The 27,595-nt window shown below is 40.3% G+C and overlaps 1 protein-coding gene across 1 annotated transcript in view; it reads left to right on the top strand.

The window, feature by feature from the left end:
• The window catches only part of MORC4 (MORC family CW-type zinc finger 4), a 49,168-nt gene extending 26,912 nt beyond the window's left edge, over positions 1 to 22,256 (top strand). Inside the window, exons 10-17 of the mRNA XM_080909828.1 lie at positions 1,148 to 1,237; positions 3,912 to 4,040; positions 5,430 to 5,498; positions 5,971 to 6,022; positions 7,349 to 7,521; positions 19,327 to 20,008; positions 20,571 to 20,854; positions 21,161 to 22,256. Coding sequence (XP_080765954.1) covers positions 1,148 to 1,237; positions 3,912 to 4,040; positions 5,430 to 5,498; positions 5,971 to 6,022; positions 7,349 to 7,521; positions 19,327 to 20,008; positions 20,571 to 20,854; positions 21,161 to 21,314 — 1,633 coding nt within the window. The 3' untranslated portion in view covers positions 21,315 to 22,256. The remainder of the gene's footprint in view (positions 1 to 1,147; positions 1,238 to 3,911; positions 4,041 to 5,429; positions 5,499 to 5,970; positions 6,023 to 7,348; positions 7,522 to 19,326; positions 20,009 to 20,570; positions 20,855 to 21,160) is intronic.
• The last annotated feature ends 5,339 nt before the right edge of the window (positions 22,257 to 27,595 follow it).

Raw genomic sequence — 27,595 nt, 5'->3', positions numbered from 1 at the left:
AGGATTCTCTGTCGAGGAAATAGAGGTGGAGCATGTATAACTATTACTCTGCTAAGAACAGAAATGGACCAAAATTAACCACAATTTACCATCTACATCTACATATTCCAAAATATTGTAGTTAAACTATTAACTGGATTCGATTCAGACTCCTGTAGCAGCTGTGCAGTACGGTGGCGAAGGGGCATTTTTCCCATTAGTACTGTAGCTTATTTATCTTCCCAGGCACCCATCGAATTGTCTTTATCAAGTACATTTTTTCTGTGTCTATGACCTGATGGAAATTTATAACAGAGAGATGAGAGTATTTCTATTAGGACAGAGATGAGTTCATACAGGAACCTGTCTATGATTATTTCAACTCCATGTATGTAGTGGGAATCAAATTTAAAAGGAGTAAAGTAGAGGCAAGGAAGGGGTATAGTCAAGAAGCATTCTGCAAAAATAATGAATAATGACCCTGAGGGAAAAGAGTGCTTTGAAACTTCTCAAGTTTATAGTGTTCCAGGTCCATGTACATTTGGATTAAGTTGTAATCCTGGGGGATAGAATTTGGTAGGAATTATTCATTAGACAAGAGAGAAAACTAGAGTTTCTAATAACCGTGTTGTAGAAAATTGTTGAAGAAACAGTTCTTGTGTTAGTACTGTGCTGCTATGATTAGTGTTTGGATGCATGGGAACTATAAAGACAGTAAAGTTAATATTTGGTTGCTGTTAATAGATAAGGTTTTGGGTATGCTACTCTAATTTTTCTACTTGATTCTGAAAATGTAAGAATTCATCAGTGTTTATGTCTGTCGTTGTTCTGAAGTGCTCTGTCATAGTCTCTAGTGATGACTAACTCATTCTGACTCTGTAAGCCATTTTACTTTTTGGGGTCTTAGAACCATTTTAACTTCACAATCAAAGTGACTATCAAATATTATGATGTTAATGTTGTGATTTTTTTCTGTTATGCTTTTCATTATGGTTTTAGTATAAGAGTTTTCAAAGGCAGTTGACTCCTGTGTTAGTTTTTTAAGTTGTAAGTATTCAAAACTATGCTGATTCGTCAAAATTGCTAGATTCCGTTAAACAGGAGCTTCTGAGAGATCAAAACTTATTTAAATGGTGAACCTTGACATACTTCTTGTGTTTTCTTTCAGGTTGACAATGAATGCCCTTGCCCAGAAGCTCAATGCTTATTGGAAGGAAAAAATATCTCAAGAGAATTTTGAGACCTCGCCTATATCCAGGCTAGTACCATAAACAATACAATATAGAATACAAAAACATTAAGGGTAATATCCTTCCATCAAATGGAAGAAACGGGATAAAATAGCTTCTCCCCAATCAGGAAGGTTAGTTTATTAACAATAAGAAGGCACACGTACTAATTAAAATGTTTCACTTCTTTGTTCTAAAGCAAATGTGGTTTGTGTCATAAATGCTGTCAGTTTAGTAAAGACTGTAATATACTGAGGGATTTTGGCCATTTAAATCAAGCACTCTTGGGTGGAAAGTCTAGACCTGCTTCTTTATAGCTAAGTGCACTTTGTAAGCGAGTCACTTCTCCTCTCTGAGTTTATTGAGTTAGGTGCCATGCTTTTAGAACTGTACATGGCATAGAGTAGGTGTTTAGACATGCTAACAAACTTGCTTCCTTTTTGGTCTTGCTAAATACTGGGATCCAACTGGTATGTCAGAGAAGAAATGAGAAGAAATAGAGAACCAAACATATTAGAGAAAAACTAGATGCTTCTGAATCTGTGCCTTCCTAAGTAAGGAGAAAAGATTAGTACAGAAGGCAGACTGCATAACAACATACGGAGAGTTAGTTGTGGCCTCAACAAGTTAAAGTGCTAAAGACTGCACTGCCCCCTCCTATGGGGGATCCCTGACTGTTTTAAGTGAAAACTACTAGATCAAGGTATGGCACAGAATTTTGTTTCAAATGCAATCCAAATACTATGCGTGTTTCTACCTTATTCTAAGATCTCAGCTCATGTTTATCCTCCATGTTTTGCCAAAAATTCGAATTCAAATGAGATGCCATTTTGCCTTTCAAAGGAGCAATGATAAGTTCTGTGAGACAGATGTTCCTGTATTACTAGACCATGTTAGAGCTAGCAGCTTGCAGCAGAATTTTAATAGAGATTGCTTACTGGGTGTTTATTTAAATTCTAGACATTTTTCTCAGTTCCTTACATGTAATAATTTATTTACTAATCCACAAAACTAAGTATACAGATTACTTTGCAGATAGAAAGCCCAGTACACTAAGAACTTTCATCCTTTGCGCAGGATTCGACAAGTAGAACACAGCAGAGCTAAGCTTCAAAATAAGCAACCAGGCCCCTGAAGCTACAATCTACTAGCAAAAGCACAATTTAGTATAGCACCTTTAGCTTCTACTACAGACAGAAATTCTAAACTCCTTCTTTGTGTCTGGATTGAAGAAGAATTCAGCATGGTCTGTTTGTAGCCCTTAGCAGAGTGTCGCTGCCTCTTAGTGTTCTTGTCTTCAAAAATAATGCAGGCGTCGTTCTGCAAGACAGTCTTCTGTGCAAATACATCTAAAACCGAAGCTAACATGACCTTTCCTGTCTTCTTCCTCTTGTGCTGAAATTGCTTTCTATGGGCTCTGGAGTTGTGTAGAAATACAGACAGCAGAGGTCAGGCCTGAGCTTAGAGCAGATCACAAGTCTGGAGCAACCTAAAGCAATAGGGAGATCTAAAAGTAAGGGAAAACATGGCTAAGCCGATGTTTTTTAAAAGAGGACATTGGTTTGAGTTTCCCAGGTACCTTTTTTTTTCTTCTTTATAAATTTCTCTATTTGTCATTTTCTACAATTGGGTTGTGTTATTTTTATAACTAGTAATAAAAAAAGCAGGATTTAAAGCAATGAAATATCACCACAAGAAGTCATAGAAGGGACCGTGCCATTTTATTGTCTAGTCCACTGGAAGAGCAGTGAAATACAACATACAGAAAACGTCCAATGGTAGTAAAGTGGACCCGAGGTATCGCTTTCCTCCTTGTGTCTTTTCATCAGGCTCTGTTCTGTCCCCAGTACAACTCTTCACGTTATGTATACTGTCCGTTATATATGCACTACACAGTTACACAGGGAAGTGAATTCACTTTAATCTATGAGTGATTAGGTTACCAGATCTGGAAGTGGCGAGGGCAGATGTGCATTTGAAGAGTTTGACTCTGGATGACTTTATCCTAATAACTTCAATCAGTTGTTAGAGCCATCATTTATAGTTAGGAAGTTTGACCAAATTCCATTACCCTATGTGATGGGCATTGGAAATATCAACCTAATAAATGTGTGAATGGAACAATATAAACAGGAGATGCTTTTTATGTGATGCTGGAGTTTGAATTCCAAGCCGTGTGCATGATAGGCAAGCTCTGTTCTCAGCTACATCCCTAAACCGAAAGGACTGTTCTTGAAAAAGCAAAGGGGCATCAGCAGTGCACGTGGAAGTAGAGGAGACTATGATGATGGTGCTTCTGTGCCTCCGATTAATATAAAATGTGTTCAGTGATTAGACAAGGAAATGAGACACTTTGATGGGTCTCATTTCTTTATTGCAGTATACATATAATACTTTTTCAAGTTAATAAATCTCACGGGTAAAATTATCCCATTATTTGATTGAAAATGATTCTAGAATAAATATTATTAACCTCTGCAAATAATGATTGATCACTCGGTTTTTTTTTTTTTTGTATCCACATCTGGTGTAGTTATGTATGTTGCTCAAAATACATGCATTTCAAACATCAAGATTATAAGATTTCTCCCATATTTTCTATATAAAAGTTTTTTTCCCCATTCTTAGGGCATACCTTTTAAGTGAAGGACAAAGCACAGATCTCGGGTCTACATGATAACATTTCTGGTTTTGCTCACACAGGAGGATTCCTGACCAGACATGGGTACAATGTGACGAATGTCTTAAGTGGAGGAAGCTTCCCGGACAGGTGGATCCGTCCATAGTACCTTCACGGTGGTTTTGTTATTATAACCCCAATCCAAAATACAAGTAAGTCCACAGGATTCATTTTCCTTTCAGTGCCTCCTGATTTGTCTTCCTCTTTTACAGAACCACTTCACATCTAATCTGCCTTCTTTAACCTGGTATCAAGCTGCCTGTGCTGCCTGCCCTACTCTACCTGCCTGTGCTGCCTGCCCTACTCTACCTGCCTGTGCTGCCTGCCCTACTCTACCTGCCTGTGCTGCCTGCCCTATTCTACCTGCCTGTGCTGCCTGCCCTTCTCTACCTGCCTGTGCTGCCTGCCCTACTCTACCTGCCTGTGCCTCCATGCCTGCCCCTACTCTCACTGCCTGCACCTACTCTATCTATCTAACCTTATTTTTTCATTATATATTACAAAACCCTACCCACATATGCCACGGTTCCTCCCTCCTCTATGGCTTTGATAGTGTCATGTCTGTTGACTGAAATCACCTCGTGTATCCCATGCTTCTGTTCAAACCCTAACAGCCTCAGGAGCTGAAGTCTTGTGTATCAGCTTTTTATCTCGATAGCAATTTTCAATGATTTTTTTTTTTTGACCCTGATCTCCTGCTCCTGCAGTATTTGAATCTTGACGTTTGTTCATATGCCATTTTTTATTTGGAGGTATTTTTCACGTCTACAGTTTTTGCTTGCACACGCGCTTTTAAATTCTCTTAAGACTGAGTGCCTAGCTCCACCTTGAGTGAAGCCTTCCCATGCCGCCCCTGGAGCATCAGTGGAAATAGAATCTACTGCAGTCAATACTGTTGGTTTTCTTGTTTGTCTTCCTAATGTGCCATATGTTCCTTCTAGCAGCCGACATCTAAACAGTGCCTGACACAAGTCAGTAGTTACTTATGTTCATAATAAATCTGTCTCCTTGGATCCAGTGTGATCTTTTACATATTCTTCCTTTTCCAGACCACACACTGGTTTTAAAAAAGGGGGGGGGGAGGAGATACTCCAACAGAGTTTGCTTTTAGAGAAAATATCCAAAATGGAAGAAAGTAAATGAATGAAGGCTGGGTCTGATTTGTATGCTCCCTCACAGTCTCCATGTGCCTAAGCACCTCCTATTCAGAGGAAATGAGACTGTGTGCTCAGGTTATGGGATGGACTAGTAGAAGTTCCTTGTAAAGCAAATACAGTGCAGTCCCCAATTGGTACTAGTTCTTGGTTATCATTCTCTCTGGTCTGCTTGGGGCCACTGAATACTTTTTTTTTTCTTTTTTCAGTTTTGACATTTTTCCTTCTGAGATTCACTTCTCAGTGCCTTTATAGTGTGAGCGGGATTCAAACTGTATAATGTTAGACAATTGTTAAAGCTGCCCTATAATATTCATAAAGGAAGTGAAAAGTAAAATCGAGGACCATGTTTTGGTTCCAAAAGATAATTTCCTCACTGTGCTACAGGAGATGCTCTGTTCCAGAAGAACAAGACCGCGTTGATGAAGACCTACACCAGAGCAAGGCTAAGCAACAGTTGAGTATACATGAGTGGGGTTCTCTGAGGGAGGGGACCACAGGACCTGAAATAAGGGGTTTGCTCTCTTCACCTGTCTGCCCTGCCAGTTCTTCCTTCTAACTGTCACATAAGCCAGAATGTCTCAACTTATCATTGTCCATTCTCCTCCCTGCTCCTCAAACACACACACACACACACACACACACACACACACACACACTGAAAGAGATGGGGTGGGATGGGGGGAGGGAGAGGGAGAGAGAGAGAGAGAGAGGAGAGAGATTGAAAACTTTCCAGTAGCATAATTCAGGAATATTGCCCTACTTTCTCAGTGAACTTCATGAATGAACTAAATAGCACCTAATTTTGTGACAGAGCCTCAGTCTCTAGCTTAGACTGAGCTGTGACCAACTCTGTAGACCAGGCGGCCTTAAGCTTTCAATCCTCCCCCTTGGCCTCCAGTATCTAAAGAGCACTTTTATCTTCTAGAGCCGAGACTATTGAGAAGAAGCAGAAGCCAATGGAAAGTGACAAGTACCAGGTGAGAGACAGGTCCACGTCGTCATCTTCTCACACCATTTTGCCCAATAGAAGATTTAGGTTGAAGAACACTGACTAACAATGCTGAGGGGTTCTCCTCATGCTCTTTTGATTGGATCTTTGGGTTTTGTGTTGATCTTCTGTTGATGATGTTCAGGTCACTTAAAACAGAAGAGTCATGCCGTTTATTTTCCAGATTTGGATTCGTATATGGATTCGGGGCAGTGGGAATGACGCATTTGGTGTCACATAAGAGTTGTGTGCCATCTTCATAAGCTGCTCCTCTTGACTGTCTGGTTCTCCTGTCTCCTTTCTTTTGGATTCAGGGATCATTCCTTTCTCTTTTCTCTTGGGAAGAAGGGTTGGTTCTTTGTGCCTCCCCACCCCCACCCCATCCCTGCTTTCAGGCTGGCTGGCTTTATAAAGATTCTGCTGTTTTGAATTTTCAGGAGCACTGTCTCTCGGACATGGTTGCCCAGCTCCGGACGCTGAAGGGTGCAATAAGGTTGGCCGTCCTTTGAGGGACACTCCTTTCCTGGCAGCCACCATAGCACCCGTACATCTCTCCCACCCCTCCTTGCCTTTCTGCATGATTTCCCTCTTGACCCTATTTCCCAGAGATCTGCTAGTCGCATGTTAGATTCACTTCCTTCCCGAGTTGGGCAGGTCAGACTAGTGAGGAGAGAGGCAGTTTAACACTAATGCTCCTTCATGTACCCTGCTCACGCTGAGGCATATGAGAAATCACGTTTCATATTCTATGTCTATACAGAGATTGGGTTTTCCAGGACTGCCCTGTCCTCATTCAGTTTGCCTTCCCTTTATTCTTCTACCCTAATTATTGATATTTTCTTCGTATGCTGGCTCTCCTACCAGATCCCAGGTGCATGTCTCTGTTGTGTGCACTGTGAACATGTGGTAGCATCTGGCATGCGTCTCTCCTAAACCAGCAGATACTTGCTGCAGAGCTTTTCCTTTGCACCCATATTTTCAACACAGAGCTCGAAAGGATGAAGACCCAGCCTTCACCTGGGTCACAAGAGCAAATAGACAGCGACTGGGGCTTGGGTTTGCGTTATGGGTGGAATAGGTCTAGTAACCAATACAAGAATCGCGAGCAGTCTGTTGTATCTAGCTGATAAGGTTAGTGACTGAATGTGTTTGGGTCCAGTGTTCTAGTGTACATTACTGTGGACTGTTTGTTCTGTTTAAGAAACAGTTTCTTTTTATTTGGCCAAGCGTTCTTTCCTAGCATCAGAAGAATTGACACATCTTTTGGGATTTTGTTCAAACTTGGGATTTTTATGAACTGTTTCTTTCTTGCTAGGTCTTCAGTAATCCACCAAAGATTCCTACTCCACAAAATATGACTGAACTAAATGACAAGACAATTGGATATCAGCCAATCAATAGCCCTGGCCTGCTTCCATCTGTTGGAGAGGAAAGCAGATCACCCCCTCGCCTTAAATCTCTGGATTCCAGTGCTTTTCAGATTTCCAGGTGACTAAATCTATTGCTTGTTTTCAGTAGTAAGCCTTGGAATTTGTTTTCCCGTAGAGTAATTTAACATGCTGTCTATATTATATATAATATAATAGATAGTATATATACATGCACATATTGTGTGTGTGTGTGTGTGTGTGTGTGTGTGTGTGTGTGTTGGCTGACCTCATAGCTCACAAAGGCATCCACTCCCTCTGCCTTTCAAGTGTAAATATTAAAGACATGCACCACCATGCCAGGCAAGTTTATGTTTTTCTTTAACACATGAGGTTCGCTAATGGAAATATAGTCTGGGACTGATAGAATTGTATCTTGCATGCACCTCCTAGTACTAGTGCTGTATCAAGCCTATATATTTTTGAAGTGATCACTGGCTTCTGACATGTTCGTATCATGTGGGTTATGAAGTGATGGGCATGTCCACTCTTTGAAAAATATAATGTGCTATATAAAAGAAGTAATGCTATGCAGAGAACTATTCTTCCTATACTTACATTTATGAGTATTAATGTACCAAGAATTCAGAGGTTTAGGCTGTATAAAATCAACTAATAGAAATGTGTCCTTTTAAGTCAAAGATCATTGTTTCCTGGGAAAATTTATCACTGAAAGGTTGTTCCTGTGGAACATGGTGGTACAAGTAATCCCATCACCCAGGAGGCACAGGCTCCAGTGTGTTTGAGACTAGTCTTGTCTACAAAGTGAGTTCCAGGCCAGCCAGGTTTACACAGTGAGAGCCTGTCTGAAAAAACAACATGGTTTTGTTTGGTTTTGGCTTCTCTCCTTTCATCTCCTATCATCCCGTCGATGCCCTTGATCTGTATAATAGGAAGGGGCATGGCTATTTATTATTGTAGATATTAGGTGTCTCTGGGGTACTAAAAGACATGACATGCCACTAGAAATGAACACAGTGCTCCTGATTGACACACCTTGCATTTCTCTTCTCTACTGTTTTTATTCTAGCAGGGCCACAATGTAGAGTAGGCACAGGATTGCTCTCAAAGATAGAAACACCTAAAGTTATCAGTAGCACGATTCTTAGACAATAGTTGTGAGGTTCTCAGCGCCCTTTTAGGATAGAGGCCATAGACTATATCATAAGGTCGGTTAACCCCTTCCTCAGTGACATCGACTCTCTGCTTGTTTGGTTCTTCTTACATAAGTCTTCAGCCTCTCATAAACAAAGACTTGTACAAGTGTGGGAATCCCTTGTACTTCGATTCTTACATAATTAAACCCTATAGATGTGGTTTACTCTAAATGACTTTTGATCCGCCTGAGCATGAGCAGGTGGCCTCAAGAGAAAGGACGTGTTTTTGGGGTTTTTTGTTTGTTTGTTTGTTTGTTTGTTTTTGTTTTGGGGGTTTTTGTTTCTATTTTCATACTTTTTTTTAATGTGACCATCATTTTTTTCAGGGTACTTTTATTTTTATTTTTTAATTATTTTATTGGATACTTTCTGAATTTACATTTCAAATGTTATCCACTACCCCCCACAGTTCCCATCCCTCCTCCCCCTCTACTTGTCTCTCTCCCAATCACCCTCTCCACCTCAGGAATGGACTTATTTTTAGGAGTAAAACTATTAAAACTCTTAAAAGAAGTTAATGACACCCTCTATGAAAGCATGTAGATCAGTACTTAGTAATCAGTACTCAGATTCAAAGAGCAGCTTAGAAACCGGAATTTTGTATCAGGGAGTACAATGCCTATGGTCCACCCTGGTCTCGGTAGTTTGATCCTAATTCTACCCTGTTGGTATCTATCAATACGTTTTCAAAGGCCATTGGCGGTTTGAAGGGGCACACAGGGGATGCTTTTGATTTTGAAGCACAATGTTACTTTCCCATCCTCCCCTTCTGACTAGTCTCACTCCTTACACTTTACTGATCACTTTCCCTTTTCTGTCTGCATTTGGAAGGAGATGGCATACTTTGTGAGTGCAGTACCATGCTCCATCCATTGGGTGGCACACCTCGTCAGCTTTTTATTGGCGTTTTTTGTATTGTGAAGTGCTTGGAAAATTCATGTGTAATTCTAATTGGTTAAGACTAAAATTCCTTCGAGAGCTAAATGATACCTGATATGGCGTGCATGATTAGCAAATGATAATTACATCTCTTCAGGCTGCACGTATAGTGCTATTCAGACTTGTTGAGGCATTTTCAACTACTTAGACTAAGGCCTTGAAGGTCTGCTGAGTCCAGAGTTGGAGACCAGCCTGGATAGCATACCAAAATGCTGTCTTTTTAAAATTATTATTAGCAGATTTTTCATTTGGAAGTGGAAAATTGAGGTGCTCACAGCTTTAATAAAACAGACAGTTTTTGATAAAAGAATATTGAAGAAATAATCAATAGTTTAATCCAGAGCTACAAAGCTGTCCTTTGTTATCAAAGCTTATGACATAGCAAGAGACTTTGAGTTATCTAGCCCTGCTTATTAACTGTACCAAATAGAGCCTAGTCTGTTCAGGAGACCTTTAGGGAGTCATATCTGGGGCAAGTTTGAAGGGTCCTCCATGAAGGTTATTAGAAATGACTTTATGAGTCTGACACATCTAACAAGGGGAGAAATGGAATTTCTATACAATAGATTCGGGCAGTGGGTAAACCGTAAGTCATAACCTTTTATGGAAAAACAGCTTGTTTCTGTTAGAGAAAGCAATTTACTTCTGTTCATTCATTCTGTATAACTTTGGGTGCTCTATGAAAGTTATTCTTTCAGGGTAATAATGGGATCCAAGATGATGGAATAGTCAGTGTCACATGCAAATATCTCCAGTACATGCAAGTTCCCTTACAAATGGTACAAACTAAGGTCTAAAATAGCCAGAAGTGTATCAGGAAAGGAAAGAAGTAATGATTGCGGTTTATTCATGTATTTTGAATATGCTGAAACCTGATGAGTCTGTATTTTAAAATAATACTTAAAAGTTACCTCTGTTGCCTAGGAATACTGATTTTGTTTGGGAGGAGCGTGCCTCTGACTCTTCATCACCCCCAGCTTTGTATTGTGGAAGGTATATTTAGATAGAACCAAAAAGTCTGGGTCTCTCTTCTCCCTCTTGCAGGGTTGAGGCACTCACTTGAGCATAGCATGCTGACAAAACTAGGCTTTCATTGCACAAGCTCAAGATTGCTCATAGATCAAAGGTTCATTCAAGGTGGAACAAGTCCAAAATGACTCCAGTCCTCATTCATAATGCAGAGATTTACCTCTGGAAGAAGTAGGCTACTGTCTCTATTGCCACATTTTGCATAAGGCAAGCCTTAAGGTTGAACTCAATGACTCGACCTAAAGGAACTGACTTTATCTACATCAAAGTATCAAGAATTTCATGCCTGAAGGACACTGTCAGAAATAAAATAGATTATGATAAATAATAATTAAGAACTTGCTAATAATTCCATAATACAGCTTATAGAGATAAAATAGCTAGACATCTAGAAGTTGGGTAATGGAATCAGACTAAGACAATTAAGGAAAGTTTCTTGGGATGGCAGTTAATTCTAGGTATCAGCCTGTCTATGTATAAGCACAAATCAGCACCCACTAAGAAACAAACAGAACAGGAGGACATAAGGTGAACTTGAAACCAGAACCCAAGCTGAATTCAGAGAGAACAGCAAACAGGTAGCGACCCCATTGGCATAGATTTAATGTTATGATCACCAGTCACTGGCCAAATAATGCTCTTATCCAAAGCCCTGGACTTGATTCCTTGTACCACAAAAATCAACAAGGAAAAAAAAAGAAGCCAGGTTTGAAGATAAAGTCAAACACTTCCCTGACAATTTGGACCATGTATGTATATATGTATGTATGCATACATGCATGTATGTATGTATATATATTCAAGTCTCTGCTCTCTTAGAGTTGACTAAAGAGGGTAGATCTAAGTAATTGCAAGTGAATATGTTGCAGAAACAAACTCCCTAAATTTTGCTGGCAGCCTCCAAGCCACAAACAAATACAGCATAAAAGGGTAAAAACCTAATTGGGGAGGGACACTTAATCACAAATTCTGTGTTTAGTGATTTAAGATGGACCAGGGGTGAGCCCTGGGTTGTCTGAGTTGAATCCGTAAGACACACATGAAGGAAGGACAGAGTAAATGCCCACAAGTTCTCTGATTTCCACATGCATGCCACAGAAGGCACATGTATACAGACATAAAAAACTAAAGTACAATAAAAATGTAAGAAAAGTATGCAAGCAGCAACAATATAGAGCCCAAGGCAGGGAGAATCACTGTCCAGAATTTTTATACTATATTTCCTAAAATGTTTAGGTGTCAAGAACAAATTATGAGATATGCAAGAAAATATAAAATCATAAGCTATATACAGGAAGCAAAAATAGGCTGTTGAAACTACTCTTGAAGATATTTGGGTGTTTAGTTTGGCAGATGAACTCTAAAGCAACCATTGTTCAATGACCTAAGGGAAATTATGGATAAAATATTAAGGTAGATATGGAGACAGTGTTTATCAACTATAAAATAATACAAGAACAGAAACTATTTTTGAAAAAAACCAAATCAAAATTCTGTATGTAAAAAGTAAAGGCATGAAAATTTCTCTAGAAAGACTCAAAAACACAATTAAAAGTAAGAAGAATAACAAATTATTGAAATGGTGTAGTCCAATTATAGACAATTCAATCAGAAGAACATAGACAAAACTTAAAATGGAGGAAGCTTCTTAGACAAGTACGCTGACTCTACATAATATTACATGAAGAAGAGACAGAGGGAGTAGAAATGGTATTTTCAAATAATAGCTAAAATCTTCCCAGATTCGGTGAATGGCATTAGCCTGGGCATTTAAGTGCAATAAACTCAAAATAGGTAAGCAACCAGTCATGTATTAGTGAACATACTGAAAGCCAAAGGTAGATAGAAAAATCTCTGAAGCAGAGAGTATAAGTCTTGTACTAGCAAATCTCATTAAGATTAACTAGTAATTTCTCATTTAAAAAATGAAAATCAGAAGGTGATGGGGTTATAACTGGAATGTGGTTTGTCCCCAGCAAAATTTGACATTGTAATAGCCAGTGTAACAGTATTCCTCAGACCATTAAGAGATGTTGGACCTTCCATTATGAAGGTCTCTGTCTTTTGAATGTTCTTCTACCTTCTACATTAAGTGAAACTGTAGTGAGAATTTCTCCAGAAGTCAATGAAATCAGCATTCATAACTGTGAACCAAAATAATTACCTCTTTCCTTTAAAGTTACCCAGCTCTGGTATTCTGTTATAATAATATAAAAACAGATATTAACAAGATACAATATTTCAAGTATTAGAAAAAGAACAGTATTCACCAAAAACTTAATTCCAGTAAAACTGTCTTCAAAAAGTTAAAAGAGACCATTTTATTCCCAAGTCCACCAAAGCTGTAGATATTGACAAGTCTAACAGGATTATTCTGACTCTTACTTTTCCAGCTAATTACTTATTTTGCATATGCAAGTATGTGTGTGCACATGTGTGTGCTGCAGCTTATTTGTGGCAGTCAGGAGAACCCACGGAAGTTGGTTCTCTTCTTTCACCACGCAGGTTCCAGAGATCAACCTCAGATTCTCAGGTTTGGTGTCAGGTACCTTTACCTGCTGAGACATCTTGCCAGCCCAGACTTATTTCAACAAGACCGTCTTCTTCTAGATAGAAAAAGAGACACTTAGTGATTCAAAAAAAAAAAAAAAAAAAGCCCATTAGGAAGGTATAATAAGAAAGCAACTAAGCATAATCAGAAGGAAGGAAATGACTGAAGTGGAAAGGAAAACGGAGGCAAGCAATAGAGAAAAGCAGCGAGACTAAAATCTATGATGTTTAAAAAACAACATTTAAGAAGGGAAGCCAAACACAACTTTAATTTTAATACCTTCAAAAATATCTAAAATAAATGTAACAGTAGTGGTACAAACATTGTCTGTACACTAGAAAACAACAAAACATTGTTGGATTAAAGGCAGCCTAAATGAACAGAAAGGCATCTGTCTTTTCTGTTATCGAATGATTTCTTACTTAAAAAAAAAAAAATCTCAGTAGTCTCCAACTGGTCTACAGATGCAGAATAATCTCTTTCAAAACACCAGATGTCCCTGTTGTAATATCAACAGACTCATTCGAAAATTCATATGGAAATGCCAGGAACATAAAATCAGTCCAACAGTCTTGAAAAAGAAGAAAGTTGGCACAGTTAGCATTTCACTCACCTTTAATAATCTCCAGTAGTCAAGACCATGTGATAGTGGCACAAGGTTACACACATATTTCAGTGAAAAAGAAATGAAAACATACCCTTCCATCTATGGTCAGTAGATTTGAATGCAACAAAATGAAGGTGAATCCCTACCCGGAATTGCTCTCATATCCAAGTGTAAGACTTCTAAAATAAAACAGGAGTTTTTGTAACCATGGACTAGGCTATAGATTCTTGGACATAAAACACACACGCATGCGCACACGCACACAGACACACACATGCACACATGCATACACACAAAAACTGGAAGAGATGACGAAAAATAGTTCAATAGAAGGGTAGATAATAGATGTTGGTGGTGATGCTGTAGAAATGAAACCTTTGTGTATCGACATAAATGCAAATATTATTATTGCTTTGGTGGAAGAGTCTGGAAGCACTATAGATTCTTCAAATAGCTTATCCCCCATTAATTCCACTTCAATGTATATATTCTCGAAAAGTGAAAATGTGTCTTCATACATATGTTCATAGCAAAAGGTAGAAATCATCCAAATTCTCATCAGCAGAGGACTTAATACAAAATATAAAATATCATCTTCCATTTCTTTCTTTGGTGATTGTTGTTGCTGTTGTTTGTTTTTTTTTCTTTTTTCTTTCTTTTTTTGTTTTTGTTTTTGTTTTTTTTTTCAAGACAGGATTCTTTGTGTAACTTGAGTGTCCTAGAACTTACTCTATAGACCAGGCTGGCCTTGAACTCACGATTAAGGGCACCCACCACTGCACAGCTGTCCTACCACCACTGCTCTCTCTCTGTCTCTCTGTCTCTTTGTCTCTGTCTCTGTCTCTCTCTTTCTCTCTCTCTCTGTCTGTCTCTCTGTCTCTGTCTATGTCTCTGTGTGTGTGTGTGTTTGTGTGTTTGTGTAATTTTGTTTGCTGCTACTTAGCTGAATGTATTTATCATATGTAGGAGTTTTGTGGTTGAATCTTTTAATATATTGAGGTATGGACTTTGAATCCCTAAATGTTTCGGGATTTTTTTTTTAATTTTGTCAAATGTCTTTTCTGTATCTACTGAGATGGTACTGATCTCTTTACTGATGTTACTTCAGGGTAAGCCCACTCCCAAGATTAGTCTGATAACAGAATCTGGACTTGATGTTGGGGAAAGATGAGAAGAACCCTCAAAACTGGGTAGCTAAAGAGGAAAGGCTGGATAAAGTATGGAGAAGGGAGGAGCTGGGGAAGGGGCTGAATATGATCAAAGTATGTTTTAGGTTATTCTCAAAAAAGAATACAATATATAAAATTAAAAAGCCAGCCATATAAAGTACTCACACTAGTCAACTTATTTGTTAGTATAATGAAATGCCTTAGACTGTATAACCCTATGTAAAAAATCAGATTTATTTGATTTAGTTCTGGAAGCTGGAAATAGAGTAACACATCACTAGCTCAGGAGGAGGGAAGAGAAGCCTTCTTCTGGCTGATATGGTGCAAAGTGCACATCTGTCTCTCTCTTCATAGTCTCTGTGTCGCCAGTTCCAGCCAGTCTCTTTCCCTCTGCACTGTCCTCCTCTTCCCTCTCCCTCTTTCTCCCTTGATTTTCTGTTTCCCCTCCCCTTTTGATGACTCTCACCAGCATTTAATCATGGGGGGAACCCTAATGACTTTATCTAACCATAATCACCTCCCAAAAACTGTACCTCCAAACATATTGGAATTAAATTTCCATATTGTATATCAAACGGTAGGGATATGCTTTTACATGTAAATTATTGGGGTACATACTCAAATCATAGCAGCACTGGAACAGCAGTAATATACTAATGTGGGCTACAACTTGGATAAACCTTGGAAACGTGACAAATGAAAGAGACCAATTATGACAAGACCAATTATGGCTTGTAAGCTGCTCCAGAGTGGGAAGCAAAAAATTGGTGTTGATCTCTGTGTATACTCTACATAGATCAGTGTACAGCCTTTTTACAAGAGGTCCTCAGGAATGCATACACACAGACCAGACAGGAGCAACAGTTTCGATTCTGATTCTTGCCGATCATGGTGTTTTTAACACAGTCAAAAATATAAGCATGAATGTGCAAAAGTTAAAGCACTCTAATCTCGCTACAGTCTTCTGCAGGTTGTTTGTCTAGTACTCAACTCACAGTCAAACAGAGAAAAACGCTTCAGGAAGCTTATTGGAGTGGGAGGGTGATCTCTGCGGTTTTGTCAGGAAAATGTAAAATTCTTTAGAAGAGAATTTAAAATGTAAAGTAACAACTGGGAAGGTGACAAAAAGAAGTCAGGTTGTTGGATCATTCCTAGCATTCTAAGAGGGATCCATTTATTGTTTTCTCTCATTGACATGATAGTTCTATTTTTGGTTGTTGCTGTTGTTTTGAGGTAGGGTGTTTCTCTGACTATTCCTGGCTGCCCCTATCATTGAACTCACTCTGTAGACCAGGCTTGCTTCGAACTCAGAGATCTGCCTGTTTCGGCCTCCTGACTGCTGGGTCTAAAGCCACGTGCCACCACTATGACCTGACATGATAATTCTGCCTTGATTGCTGCTTACACTAGAGCTTTGTTCATCTGCACCTAACACAATTAAGCACTCTCTGTCAAGGAGGTTCCAATTCTGTAGTTAAATAGGACGAACACATACACATATACATATATATCCCATAGATGAGAACAGGTTATAAAAGAATGTTACAGTTTTTACAATGAAACTGCCCAAGTTTCATCCACAACATCTACATAGAAAGCCAGATTCACTGCATGCTTATAATCACATGATTGTGGGGGGGGGGCAGTGTAGAAACAGAGAAAGAATCCCTGAAGGCTAACCTTGCCTAGTCAGGAGCTCCAGGCAGCAAGGTGGGTGACCTTAAGGAACTACACACCCCGTATCTACTGCTAGCCTTCACATACATGTATACCTGTGCAAATGCATGCCTACAGAATTATGTATGCACACAGTGTTAGGAAAATTCAGAAGTGGTACTTGAGCTAGATTTAGACATGTAATGTTAGAAAGGAGAAGCTCATTCTGTTCGAATGGAGCACAATAAGAAGTCACAGCGATTCAATTTGTCCAGTGTTTGTAAAGGAACAATACAAGATACAGTTAAGGCCAAATTATATATCCCAGATCTGCCACTTAGCATCAGCAGGCAGTTGATCATAACCTCTTCCTGATCATCCTTTATAAGCACTTGAGATAATATTACCTTCCAATTGAGAGACTTGGATACGGCTTCACACACTGTCTAGCATAGGGTTTAGGCATGGGAAAGCTGGATTGTCCAGCTTAAAACATTTACATTTTATGTTATTGGAAACAACACATAAAAAGTGAGAAGTAGGAATTGCACAAGCTGAAGCAGTGCTTCAGGAGATTAACTTAGTGCTTGGGCTGGAGGAAAACCCAGTCCCGGGAAGCCATTGCAATAATCTGGAGCAGCAACAGCAGCCGCAGCTGGCCATGTTCGGAGTGTCGTCACCATATAAGACACCCTGAAAATCACCAGCAGTTTGATGTTGTTGACACCAATAGAAACAGGAGAGATGAAACCTGTTCGAAAGAAAAGGTGAAGAATCGGTTTTCTACATACTAAGATGCTATTGGGACACCCAGGAGAAATGTGTGCTAAGCAGTTATAAGTGCAAGACTGGGCCATTAGGACTTGGTAGAATGTGGGAGGTTTTGTCCTCCCACAGGTTGGGGCCAACAGGTTGTCTGAGATTACTAGAAAGAAGGACTATTGTCAAAAGTGGAACTAGGAACAGAGCTCTTAGAGTTGGGGAAATGTAGAGCAGACAGACAGAACGGCTTTATTTACCTTTCATAAAACTTGATTTTTTTTGTCTGTTTTTGTTTTGTTTTGTCTTTGTTTTTGTTTTTGTTTTTGTTTTTTAGATAGGTTCAGTCTATAACCTTCCCTGGCAAGCCTGTAGTCTAGGCTGACTTCAAAGTTGCATCAGTATCCCTGCCTCAAGCTTCCCAAGTGCTGAAATTACAATTCAGCACTATATCCAGCTGTTCTTTCAGTATTATACAAAACTTTCCTCCGTTCCAGAGCTGAGCTGAGCAGACCATATGTAGTGTCCCTTATACCGTCTTAAGGATGGATATGTATGTTTCTCCATATCCTCAGAATCCTTCTTCATATCCCTAAAGGGTAACATCAGATCTGTTTTGAGATAGCAGGCCAGTTTGGGTTCTGAAAAACTCAGAGCATTATAAGAAGACTGGGATGTCTCACACTCATTCTCAGAAACTACAAATCTATGGGCAGCCTCGAGGTCCTCTGAGGATGCCAGTTACGTGCCTGATTCTTTCTCACCAAAAGTTCAACTTTTTTTTTTTTTTAATCATGGAATTTCTTGGTTACCTGATGAAAGGGCAATTACAAGAGTGAAAATAACATTCCAACCCTTCAGCCTGTATAAAATCGTCCATGGATCTCTCTGGCATCGGCTGTTTGGATAGATTCTTCACCCCAATTAGTACTTCTAGCATACAGAAAAGGAAAGAGATTTCAGACCATCCTCCTAGACATCTCTGAAGAACAAAGGGGACTCCAGTTTGTGCCTGGCCAAATGAAGTTGCTTGTAATAACGGGGAAATGACTTGAACTGACTGGTCTACTTTCTTGGTTTCTAACTAGGGCCTTGTATTTTAATTAACTTTTACAGGGGAATAATGAGCAGTAGTCATAATCCACTTGGCTGGCAAGGAATTGTACAAAGTTCTGTTGCAATATAAAAAAATGTGCTAAGTCTTTGATACTGGAGGATTTTGTGATACTTTAAAATTAATGAAGTGGCTTTATTCTCTGCATACACTGCTAGGCTTTTTTATGACCTTTTATTCCACTCTATGTTAAGAGATTTTGTGTGTGTGTGTGTGTGTGTGTGTGTGTGTGTGTGTGTGTGTGTGTGTGTGTTTAGTTTTTGTTTGTCTTCCTCTATTTGCTTTTAGGAAGCCTCACAGTTTGACTGGTTTAAACTTCATCTTTAAAACGTTTTACCAAGCTCAGCCTAAACCTGTCTTATTCTAATGCTGACCCTTTAAAACCCATCAACTTTATTTCTCCCTTAACACCATTTGCCAACTCATCCAGTTGCATGAGTGAGGGGTTGAGGCTTAGAGGGGCTGAGTTGTTATACTGCTTCGTGAATGTAACTGAATGTATGATCTGGGCTCTGGTGAAGGCCTCATGGTGGATGGGATTACCATGTTAGTGTTGTGTGTGTGAAAAACGTTACATCTTTTATAACATCTGGTTCTCCTGAGGACTAACTCAGGGTCCCTTGAGTAAGGCTTTAATTCTTCTGAAGATAACACCCCCAGTAGCCAAACAAGCTCCCACGAGGGTCTCCCTCTTAAAAGGTCCCATTACCTGTCAACACTGACAAAGTAGGAACGGCTTCTATTGAACTCTTAGGGAATAATCCGCATCTCAGCCATGGTTGGTAGTCCTAACCTGAAAGAATGCCATGAGGAGGGGCTTTGTTGAATAAGAATATTCTTGACCTGTTGTGTGACTAGTAACAATTTTATCTCTTCTTTTTACAGGAAGTATAAATTGATTCTAGGCGAGGAGCCTGTGGAAAAACGAAGGAAGTACCAAAATGAGACGTCGCTCTCTCCTATAGATTACTCCATGACCAGTTATTACAGGCGGGTAGAAGAAGCAGCTACTGCCTACCCAGAAGGAGAAAACAGCCCTGATAAATCCAGTTCTGAGAGAAGTACACCACCACACCTCATACCAGAATACCCAGAATCAAACAAGCATGGAGAACACAACAGGGAAGCCCCAGCATTTGGTCCAGGGTCCCCTGACCAAGATCAGGGATTCCTGCTCCCTGAAGATTTAGAAGATCAGATGCCAAAGTTGGTAGCAGAAGAGTCCAACAGAAGTAGTGAGGACATAGATAAAGACATGAACAAAGGGCCTTTTGTAGCTGTCGTCGGTGTCGCAAAGGGAGTTGCAGATTCAGGGGCTCCCATCCAGCTAGTCCCATTTAACAGGGAGGAATTTGTAGGCAAAAGAAAGAGAGCCGAATCCCGGAAGAGAGCAAATCCTTTTTCTTCTGAGGCTCCCGCAGCCACGGCTGGGAAAGGCAAGGGCAGCCAGGAGAGCAGACGTCGGGACACTCGAAAGATCAAGAACCAGAAAGAGCTGGAAGAATTGAAGAGAACGACGGAAAAATTGGAACGTGTTTTGGCTGAAAGGAATTTGTTCCAGCAAAAGGTTTGGGTAACACCTTACCACTAGAGATAAGAAGAGGTCCTCATAACCAAAGGACTAGGGCACTGGTTCTCAACCTTCCTAATGCTGGGACCCTTTCATACAGTTTCTTCATGTTGTGGTGACCACCAGCCATAAGGTTATTTTTGTTGTTAACCTCATAACTGTAATTTTGCTACAGTTACAAATAGAGATAAATATCTTTATTTTCTGATGGTCGTAGGCAACCTCTCATAAAAAGAGTCATTTCACTCCCCAGCGGATCATGACCTACAGGTCGAGAACCACTGCACTAGGGTCTTGCTATTTGGGTGATTTCTTTCACACTCTGAGGCTTTAAAACTAAACCCCCCATCAACCCGACTGGGGTATGTCTCAGATTGAGTGGACACCAGTGTGCTTTCCCTCTGTGTTGTAGGAAAGAGATTTGTTTGGTTTGACAAGAGATTTGTTTGGGTACAATAAAATATTAGAAATAATGGAATCACCGAGTAGATTAGGAATGGTTTGGGGTACTCTTTGGTTGTATTTTTGGGTCATTGGATTCCTCTTTCTTGGACTACAGGTAGAGGAGCTGGAACAGGAGAAAAATCACTGGCATTCTGAATTTAAGAAAGCTCAACATGAATTGGTGACCTATAGTACCCAGGAGACAGAAGGCTTATACTGGAGCAAGAAGCACATGGGTTATCGTCAAGCTGAATTCCAGATTCTGAAGGCCGAGCTAGAAAGAACCAAAGAGGAGAAGCAAGAACTAAAAGAGAAACTCAAAGAAACAGAGTCACACCTGGAAGTATTGCAGAAGGCCCAGGTCTCCTCCCGGAGCCCAGAGGGAGATGACCTAGAAAGGTTAATTACTAGGGTTTAGTTAACAGCTTGTGAGTACTAATGGGAATTATCCGCTGAGACCCCCAGTTGCTGGGAGGAAGCCTTAATTCATAGACCACCACAGATTGAGTAATTATTTCTTAGAAAGCCGCAGCCAGTGTCCTAGTGTTTGATGGCCTGGTGCTTTCAGATTTCTTTCTACCTAGTGGAGACAGAATTGTTAAGAAATGTAGGCCCATTTTGAAGGGACTTCCATTTTATTCCGTTGCCTAATGACTTCATCTCTTCATCTCTTCTCCTCCTGCCCCCCTCACTCCATCAATACAGGGCTCTGGCCAGGCTCACTCGGCTACGTGTCCACGTCAGCTATCTCCTTACTTCTGTCCTCCCTCACTTGGAGCTTCGTGAGATCGGGTATGACTCTGAACAAGTGGATGGGATCCTGTACACAGTGCTGGAGGCAAATCACATACTGGACTGAGCACCAGACCATATATCCTCTCCTAGCTTCCTTTTCTCTCTACTGCCTGTGTACTGAACGTCCTCCCTTGTCTTGTCTCGTCTCTCTCCCCTTCTCCCATCCTACCCCTCCCCCAGACCCCAGCCTCTTTCTTTCTCTTTCACCTTTATGCCTTATATGGAGAAACTTTGAATGAGTCCTGGCTCTTAATCAGTGTGCCTCACATTCGTGGTAGGTGTGAAGAAAGAGGCCTATTAAACAGCCTTTTAAGAGTTTCGGGAACAGAAAAGCAATAGTCACCAAGTTAGGTGACCTGAAAGCTCTAATTTTGATGATCTAGATATCTTGGCCTGTTTCATATTCTTGATAATGGTTTGTATTAATTTAGGTTAAATCAGTCAGCCAATGTTGGGTCCAATGTACTTGGTGGGATAAGTAATGATTTCAGCCCTGCCAAGGTTCTAACAATCTAGTTGGAAGTGCAAGGCACACCAAGTTAACTAACTATACAAAGATGGGTATAGCGTGTATGAGAGGTATCACATGACATGGAAAGTAGAGGAGAGTGGTTTAAAGGAACGCAGTACAACATAAGTGGGACCTAAATGAAGCTTTCAAGAGTGAAGTTGACAACACTCTTAATGAAGGTTGGAGCTTAGGTGGTAGGGTTATGGTTGATGATTTTTTTTTCTTCCTATCTTCTTGCCCTGTTCAAATTTTTCTCTAACATTCTTGTTGCTCTTCTTACAATGGAAAATAAATTGTTTTGAAAGCTAACAAGTAGGCTTGAATTTGGGTGTCAAATGAGACATTTATGAAAGTATGGTGTAATTTTACACTTAAAATTTATGTTGAGTTTAATATTACCTCTGGAGAGACAACATAAACAAATGTGCAAAAAAAATCCACAATGTGAAAAAATGTGTTTGGTAAGAGTGATAGGGTTGTGTAAAGGGAACCTGCCAGCCAACTCACCAATTCTCCATGGTATTTTTTAATTGTAATAACATATTTGTGAAAACAAGTATATAAGGATCTAAATCTTAAATTTCAGGTGGCAGGGGAAATATTTTAGGATAGAAAGATTTAGTTGCCATCCCTCACACTATGCCTACATACTTTCTAGGCTATACCGAGTGAGAGCTAGACCTCAGAGTACAGAAGTAGTACATCTAATGCATACCCACCATCATTAAGAGGATTCTCTATTACAGACCAAACACTTTGGATAGTCATTCTGTTTTCCTCAGCAGATTAACTTCAGAAGACTATCCTAAGGACATTTTACCTCCTTTGAAAGGAGGCCCATCATAGATAGATAGTCCTGTGAGTCTATGGAGAATGTGGGGAGGCCAGGAGCCAGGCTTCCCTATTAGAATGGTACTTAAACATAGCCCTGCTCCATCATTCTACCTCACTACAGCTCTAGCAGGCATCCGCATTAACTTTCATCATAACCATTTGCATCAGTATATCAATGTCCTCAGTTGTCTAAATGGGATTGCTAGCAAGGGAAGGATGGCCCATGCACTTGTTTTCTCAGTGGTACTTGTCACATAGGAACTGGGAGGGTTGGGACTTGGCATAGACTAAGAATAGTATGAATGGGAGCCCAGGAGAGGAGGAATATCAGTCAACGAAGTTCAGCCTGTGTAGCTATTTGTTGGATGAGTGTGGGGAGGGAAGGCAGATAATGGAGCTTGAACAGGGAAGAAAGATGGAAAGCTGAACTCATCCTTACCAGTACTTCCTCCCTGAACAAACTTTCCTGACCCATGTCCTGTCAGCCCGTGCTTTTCAATCCAGGCTACTTCTTGCAACAACGCCCACCTGTGTGAGTCTGCCCACCCCAGTAGCAAGAGCTATTGCTCTGTTACCCATTTACTGTACCACCACCATGGACACTCATGTTAAAATTCTAACCTTTGACAAATGTCCCGAAAGACCTGCTGCCTACCTCTACGTTGTCTCAGCAACCCTTTGACATTTGCCACATCAGGCTGTCACCTAACCTCAGAAGCTGCATTGGTCTGTCTGGTGTTTAATCCATCCTTTACCCTTACTGCAACGAAGGGAGTCTGTAGTGCAGACAATATACTTTAAAAGGTGGCCCATTATAGATATTCCTGTGAGTCTTGAACTCGTGTTAAATACCACTGTGGAAGGAAAAATGGTAGAGTGTTGCCCACCCTTACCAGCAGCCATGATTTAATATGAAGACAGATACTGACAATAAAGCAAACATAGGTGCCTCTTCCTGGCTTTCCTCTTAGGTTAACATAAACCTCTACAAATGCTTCTCTTTAACTTGCCACAGTTAGTCTGCCGGGGCTTATTATCACATTCCTTGACAATTGAAATAGATTCTTAATCGGCCTCCCTCATCTCCAACCATCATTCCTCTCAATACGTACTTCTCAATATCATTAAATAGCTCTTTATTTAAAAGCTCAACTTTATCAGGGCACATCTCTGCTCAAAGACCTGTTATTGCTCACTATTGACCACAGAATACTCTCTAAGTTCTTTAGCATGGTTCTCAAACCCCGTGGTATATACCATAATCACCCTTCCTGGTCATTCATCTTCCAACAAACCAAACACAAGCTATATTCCACACACATGGAACCTGTCAGTTTCTGAATGTGCCTTGAGATTTGCCCTCTGCCTTTGCTGTTCTACTTCTGGAATGTTCTCCTTAATCATTTTTTCCTTTGGTTCAAATGCCAACTTAGTTTTGCAAATTCCTCTCACCCAGGAAGGCATGAAATGTTTCTCTGAACGTTTAAGCCTTGTACCATTTATAAGACCTGTATCATAAACTTCCTGAGCCTATGCTCCCTATTAGAAAGCTCCAGATAGATATTCAACTGCCTACTTGACATTTATACTTACATATGTCACAGACATTTCAAGTAAACTGTGTTAAAAATAAACAGTGACATACCCCACGACTATCCCACCCCCACCATTTTCTTCATGCTAGAAAATGGCACCTCCTCCCACCCAGTTGCTTAAGCTAGAAACCTGGAAGTCATCTTTAAGTCCTCTTCTCTCGTTCCCCACATCCCCACATGTCAACAAGTGTTGTTTCTGTTTCCGAAGCATAATCTTGACGTTCCTCACTTTTACCACAACAACCTTAGTCTAAACTCCCATCAGTTTTTTGCCTTGTATCATCATGATTATTATAATAGAGATGACAGACCCTCCTTTGTTCTCATAGTTGTCTTCTTACTAGAAGAAGTGTGATTTTCAAAATAAAGAAGTAGTGTGGTTTTCAAAATAAATTACAAATAAAGTCGTGTGACTCTCTGCTTAAAGACAATAACGCCTCATTTCGCTTAGAGCACAATCCACCCCTGTTAACAGTGTCCTACAAGAGCCCTACCTACCTCTTACGTTTGTCTCAGTGGTCTTACATTTGTCTCAGTGGTCTTACATCAGTTACCACTTGCCCGCTGCACACTTGGCTTCCCACTAAAACATAAGAAGCTCTCACTTAAGCTCAGACCATCACCTATATACTGTGCCTTCCTCCTAAGATGTTCTTTACCTATTCTGCTCCTCGGGGAATGCCATTTCCATCTTGGCATGGCTTGCTCTTCTTGCTTCGATCTTCTTCCCAGAAAGGTCTTGCCTTTACCGCTATTTCTACCGCCTTTATCTTCCCACAATCCCCTTGTTTTTCTGATTCATATAGCAAGCTTATATATAGACTTGGTCATTCTCATTCATTCAAGAAATATTCATTGGGCACCTACTATGTGCTGTGTGATCCCCCAGTGGTGAATATAACACTCGTTCCTATATACCTGTTTCAACAAGTTCTATACAGCTATGCTTGGTTTGCTAACCACTGTATCCTACTGCTTATCATAGTATCTGGGATATAGGAAATGAGCAATAAATGACTGTAATGAATGGCTTAATGGTGTGTTTTGTTCATATCTCCATCTCAGTGATGCAAACAATGTCCCATTCCTGGAAGACAGTGAATAAATGAGTATGAGTGAAGTAGATAACAGCCCTGGGCATTAACCTCTTTCCTGTGAAGAGGAAAGAGGGACACAGTAGGTGCTGCCAGCCATAGGAGTAGGGTTTCTGTGAGTAGCCTAGTAGTTACTGTGTAGCAACTTTTCAGTGTGACACTTTAGACTATAAAAGACAAAGGGGTGCTGAGTGTGTTCTTCCACACAAACTCTGAAGAGATACCGAGAAGTACAAAGATGTAACCAGGAGCTGAGGAACAGAGCAGATCTAGAGAGTAACAACCACAGAAAAAAATTAGTAAGAACTCCTCTTCAGTCTTTTTTCAAGAGCGATGGTGGTTCCTTGCGGCTGTAAAAAAAGAAGAGCTATTCACAAGCTAAGAACAGAGCAAGTCTGAAGGAAACAAGGTCTGGACATGGGTTAGGTCAGCACACACTTGTATGAACACATGGGTACCTGGATGATAAGAAGAACAGTGACCCCGCAGCATCACAGGCCAGGAGGCTTTGTTTGCCCATAGCTGGTCCTTGTGCATTATGTGGCTTAACAATTTAGAGGCAGAGACTGTGTTCTTAGTTTCCAGGGGCAGTCTCAAGATAGACCATGTTTAAGAATTCTATACTGTGAAGGAAAACTTTCTGCAGCACTACATTAGGGGTGAAGGATAGCAGTCTTCTGAGGAGTAAGGTCAGGGTGTAAGGTCATGCTAAGGCAAGCATGCATGATTTCCCTTAAAGACTGGCATGCTTCATGAGGACCACCTTACCGAATAATTTATATCCAGAACCATCCAAATTTTCAAATGCAAAAGTCAGCTTGGGCTGGAGAGATGGTTCAGTAATTAAGAGAGCTTGTAGCAATTAAGTGCCCCTGTAGAAGTTCGGTTCCCAGCACCCGTACTGGGGAGCTTGAAATTGCCTAGAATTCCAGCTGCGGGTAATCTGAACCTTCCTCTAGTCCCATGGGCACCCGCTTGTACATATGCACAGACACATGAATAGAAATAAAACTCTTTTTAAAAGTCAGTGTAAAGTTATAAGCTCAGCATTTAAGAGACCGAGGCACAAAGATCCAGAGTCAAGGGCAGCCTTGACTGCATAGTGAGAACAGGGCTCAAAAGTGGAAGCCCATGTTTGGATAAGTGAGTGTAAGAACTGACCTAAAAGTCTTGGGCATACAAAAGTTAGTTCATCAGTAAGACATAATTAACAATTTATTTTACTTATTGGTACTGACTATTGAAGTAGGGCATTGTGCATGCTAAACATACATGACACCAGTGACCTATGACCCCCATCTAGTTTTGTAATGGAAAATAAAGTCTGAAGACCAAACTTTTGTTATTCAGTATCTTGGTGTGAACCCACCACAAACTCCCAACCCACTTTTAAATACCGTAGTACAAATGCTTTGGTTGCTTTCTGCATGCCAAACACATTTCATACATGTGTCCGTCATGTTCTAAAGGACATAGAAAATAACTTAAAGAATGAGAAAAAGTGCCCAACTCCCCAAGTCTGGACCCTCAAAAACTAGAGTTAGACAGTACAATGTAAAGAGAGAACTTTCCAGTTATAGGGAATAGTACAATCACATGATGGGAGCAGAAATGTTGGAACACACAAGTTAGTCAGAAGGCTTAAAGCAAATATTCAATTTGAAGTACAAGGAACAGAATGAATCAAGCACTTTGGCACTGCTTTAGGACTCCGAATTAGAAATGTAGCTGTTGAGATCTCCCAAACAGTCCCTGAGTTCAGGAAGTTAGCCCCCAGTACAGCTGTGTCCTTGGACAGGATTTTTCTCTATCAACGGGGCCTGGTGAATGATTAGTTTTCTTCCACCACTGCAGCTTATTCTGTTGCTAGAACTACATGAATATCAATTCATCTAAGGCCGGCAGGGAATTTAAACTTTGGGAAAGAACCTTGAAAAGCTTTGACCTAGTAACACCCATCTAAATTAAATTCAGATCCCAGTGCCACGGCTTATTGGGTAAAGGCACTTGTTGCTCATCCTAACTTGTTCGGTTCCCAGAACCCTCACGGCAGAAGGGAAAAACCAGCTCTCTTAAGTTATTCTCCGACCTCCACACATGTGCATCCATGTGGCATTGTGCACTTGCTGTTCTTTGATCTAAACACTAGGGAGGTAGAAGCAGAAAGATCAGAAGTTCTAGGATAGCTGCAGCTGCATAATGAGATAAGGAATTGAGACCAGTATGGGACAAGGTTTTGTGTGTGTGTGTGTGTGTGTGTGTGTGTGTGTGTGTGTGTGTGTGTGTGTGTGTGTGTATGTGTGTGTGTGTG

This window comes from Micromys minutus, assembly GCF_963924665.1.
Source record: "Micromys minutus genome assembly, chromosome: X".
NCBI classification, from domain to species: domain Eukaryota; kingdom Metazoa; phylum Chordata; class Mammalia; order Rodentia; family Muridae; genus Micromys; species Micromys minutus.
Note: the sequence above shows the minus strand (reverse complement) of the source record. Positions and strands in the feature narration are given on the sequence as shown.